We start from the raw sequence: 4360 nt of genomic DNA on the forward strand, positions 1-4360 counted from the left end.
AGAAAACCTTAAAAAAAAAAAAAAAAAAAAAAAAAAAAAAAAAACAAACTTTAGATTCTTCATTAGCCAAGGGTTTACTCTCAAGGAAAAATTTTTTTTCCTAACTGTAAAAGTGTTAGTATCCTATCAAAGTATAGGATAATCACATAAGCAATGAAAAACAAAAGTTTTCCAGTTATCCATGGCCTGTAATCACATGAACTTAAATCCAGAGAATCAAAACACCTTCCTATACCCTATTTGCCACTCCCCATCCAAGTCTTCTGGCTATACAACCTAAATAAACTGATCCATCCTCCTCTGAAAGGGCTGACGGGTGGAGATTTAAAATATCCAAGACAAAAAGGAGAAAAAAATAGACTCAACAACATGAAAAGTCCATAAACTGGAAAAACATTCATTTCCTTAGTTGATTAAAACTAGAAAAGAAATTCTGGTTCTTCACATATTTTCTTAAACAAAAAAAGAGCTTAAATGTAAAAAAACATATTCACAATCAAAATTGTTGGTTAAATGCTAAGTAATATTTAAGAAAGAGAATTTTTACCTCTTTGGCTGATTCTGACTTGAGTTCTTCTGGGTCCAATACATCTATCCTAAGGGTCTCAAAATTTTTCCGGAACTCAGAGTAAATTTGGTCATCTACTTTGGTGAGTTTCAGAAACTGTGGGTCAACTGATGAAATCAGCTGCCAAACAGTAAGACAACATACAGATGCTAGTTTGTAATTTACTATACTTCTATCTTCCCCATCCCCGCCAGAAAACCTTTATGGTTCTCAGGGCAGAAGATCTCTTCAAGAAGTGTCAACAGCCCACATCCTGGATGAAATCATGACACAGTTTAAGGCCATAATATATTATTACAATCCCTTCCACCAATTTGGCAGTTGGCTTATTTAACCATAGTACTGCCTGGCTATTGCCCTCCATGGATTGTTCGTTCATTCAACAAACATTTATTAAGTGCCTACTATGTATGGGCCAGACGCCCTTTTGTCAGTTAGCATTACAACACTGGGTAAAGCTGCAGAACTCATTGCAGAAACAAATTTGCCTTCACTCCTCTGTTGTCTGTGGGTAAGAACTTACATTAATAAAAACTATCTCCAAAACACAACTGTTTAACTTGCTGAGAATAGTGATAAGCAGAGCATCATATACTATAATTACATGTTTAATTCTGCTTAATGATGAAGACAGACAACTCACCTTGTAATAGACTTCCGCATGTTGCATTGCTCTCATGGCCCAAGCCATCTCAATATCAGGCTGCAAAGGAGTGAAGAATGCCAGGTCATAAATCTCCCCATCTTACCACTGAATAACAAATTAAGGAAGTGTGTGGATGTCTAGTTAATGCTCAAGAGGGCTACCAAACTTGATGTTACTGTCAAATGATAAAACCTGGAGTAATAAATTTGGACAATAATTCTTTTGTCTGTATGACAACCAAAAGAAGCTACCTACACAGTGTAATGAACACAGTGAGCCACTGGCTATCTTTTCCCAGCTGCTAGTGAAAGCTGGGAGACTAAATAAAGTAGTAGACAAATCATCTTCTCGGGATTGAGTTAAATCATTGTAAAACTGAAATAATACACCCATCAATTCCACTGAGTTGTTGGGTGAACAAAGAATCAAGATGAAAATTACTTTTCATTTTTAAGATTGAAGCATGTCATAATCATTTTTGTTTGCCAAACAGCCAATTCCCCATACTGTAACACCTAGAAATGAATTATCGCATGAAACAGATCAAGGTTACAGTAAGTCTTACCAAGCACCCACCTGTTCTACTGGAATCTCCCATTCCAAGGAGACTGAGCTATTTCGCTGACTCCAGAAAAAGCCATTTGCATTTGTTACCTCCATGCCTTAGACCATGCACTTTTCCTACCTGCCAGTGCATGTCCTTTGTCTACCTACACTTGGAGGATACAGCTAAAGCTCCATTTCCTCAGTCAAGTCTTCTACTGCCTTGACCCCTTAGGGATTTCTCCTTCAGCTAAATTATTTGGATATTATGGCCTGACCCACTCATTATATGTATCACATTCTTATTTAGGTGTTTTTACTATTCTCACATCCCCTTGTCTTGTTTTGGAAAATACGTCATATACTTTCTCAGTAATTTTCTAAACCAGACACATATAATCCAGTCCAACTTTGCTGCACAATGGAATCCCTCAGAGATCCTTTAAAAATACTGATTCCTGGCTCTCATTCCCCAGACATTCTGATTTAGATGGTATGAACTGCAATCTAGGCAGGGGGATGTTTAAAAGCTCCCCAGTAATTCTAAAGCGTGGCCAACTTGGGGAACCACTTCCACAGGCGTTAGTCCTGCGTTTGTGTACTAAGATTAAAACGAACTGAACGCAGGTGCTGTTTCTGGTGTAAGCGGAGAGGGTCTGCGGTAGATTATCAGGACATGAAGTTGTAACTTAGCGGCAGGTCCTGCAGAGATCCCAGGCTAGCTGAGTAGGTGGGAGCTGTGGGTGAGTCATACTCACATCGTTGCCATACGACTCTGCTGGGAGAGAAAGCGCATGTGCCACAGACACCAACTCCCCGGAAACCTAGAAAGGGGGAAAAAGAGTTCAATGCTCCACCCAAGGCCGGGCGCGGTGGCTCGTGCCTGTAATCCCAGCACTTTGGGAGGCTGGAGGCGGGCGGATCGCCTGGGCCCAGGAGTTTGAGACCAGCCTGGGTGACATGGCGAAACCCCGTCTCTACAAAAAATACAAAAAAAATTAGCTGGGCGTGGTAGCACGGGCCGTAGTCCCAGCTCCTCGGGAGGCTGAGGTGGGCGGAAGACCTGAGCCCCGGAGGTCGAGGCTGCAGTGAGCCGTGATCCCCCCACTGCGCTCCAGCCTGGGCGACTGAGTGACACCTTGTCTCAAAAAAGAAAAAAAAGAGGCTCCACCTGGCTCGACCTCCCCACTCACCCGACCCCAGAGCAGCGTCTCACCGGTTCATCAGTTCCACTGGTGGCCGCCATGTTGCAAACCAGAAAGCGTGGCTCCTTCCGCAGCTGATTGGAAAGCTGTGCCGGATCAAAGTCGTTCTCAACTGGCGGCTCCACTGTGCACTCTCCCTCCCGCTGAGGAAGTTGCTGGCCCCGCCTTACCCTCCCCGCGCAGGCGCAGAGGTGGAGTACTGTTGCGTAGGCTGGACTGCTTGAGAGATCTGAGGTGATTGATCAGTAATTTCGGTGGTGATCACGGGAAAAGGTTGAGTTAAAATAGTGCCCCTTTCGTGTCTTTACTGAGCCGTGTGCCCAGCCAAAATTCAAATTCACTCTCCATTCAAGTGCGCATATACGCACATGCGCATACACATACACCCGACTACCCCAAACCAGGGAGTGATTCACGAAAAGGCATGGTGCTAGGGCGGGGAGTGCAGGGATGAAGAATTTAGTACCTGCCTTGGAAGAAGTAGATATAGTGAGGGACCGGACACAGTAGTGCTCACAGCATAGCATCGGATGTTGTGGGAGCATGAATGGGGGATACCTAAGCCAAATTATGAAGGGAGCTTAGCCAAGCAGTCAGGGAAAGACAGTCCAGGCAGAGGGAAGAGCACAAACAAAGCCATTAATGGCACCTTCTGGGAATTACAAAAACAGTATAGCTGAATCCAGAGTGGAGTCATCTATAATCATTTGAGGGAGCACAGGGCCTTTGGTATGCTGAATGTTAGGGAGTAGAGAGTTTACCCTTAGAGCAACAGTAAGCTACTGAAGATTTTTAAGTAGGCCAGCTTCATGGTCAGACTTAACTTTTCTGATCTCTGTAACACAACATGGAAGATTAATTTGAGGAAGACGAAACTGGAGACAGAGACACCAGCTTGAAGGCAGTGGGTGATGAAAATCTAAACTAAAGCAGTGACAGTTGAGATGAATTTTGAGAATTAATGGGGCTTATAATCAATAGAACTTTTTGACTAATTTCATGTAGAGGATAAAGGAGAATTAGGATTCTACTATGACTCCCAGATTTCAGAATAGGATTTGGGGATAAATATCGTTGAGCAAGGGAACACAGAGGAGGGATGATGAGTTTAATTTGAGAAGTTAAGTTAGAAGAGCCTGTGGGGCATTCAGATAGAATTGACCAGGCAGAGGGAGATCTAATCGGAGATAAATTTGATAGTTGGTACTTCAGGTTTAGTTGAGCTTTCATAAGAAAACTATAAAGAACTGTAAAGACACAAAAAGCAGCAGGTCAAGCATTTATGAAGGAAAAAAGGCAGCAAAAAAAAAAAAAAAAAGACTTAAAAAAAAAGTTGTCAGTTGTCTGTCAAGGAACAAGGCAGAGCCTCACAGAAACCAAAGGATGTAAGAGCTTCTA

At 42.6% G+C, this 4360-nt stretch overlaps 1 protein-coding gene across 1 annotated transcript; it reads right to left on the reverse strand.

Annotated features, from left to right (window-relative positions):
* Positions 1–481: 481 nt before the first annotated feature.
* On the reverse strand, positions 482–3249 carry LOC108536734 (protein PBDC1-like). The gene is made up of 4 exons (XM_017883742.1): positions 2974–3249; positions 2516–2581; positions 1212–1271; positions 482–688 (listed from the first exon to the last, which is right to left on the reverse strand). Exons 1-4 carry the CDS (start codon positions 3001–3003, stop codon positions 497–499), a joined length of 348 nt encoding a protein of 115 aa, XP_017739231.1. The 5' UTR covers positions 3004–3249; the 3' UTR covers positions 482–496.
* Positions 3250–4360: the final 1111 nt, after the last annotated feature.

The sequence above is a fragment of the Rhinopithecus bieti genome, unplaced genomic scaffold (genome assembly GCF_001698545.2).
Source record: "Rhinopithecus bieti isolate Rb0 unplaced genomic scaffold, ASM169854v2 scaffold_14430, whole genome shotgun sequence".
Taxonomy (NCBI): domain Eukaryota; kingdom Metazoa; phylum Chordata; class Mammalia; order Primates; family Cercopithecidae; genus Rhinopithecus; species Rhinopithecus bieti.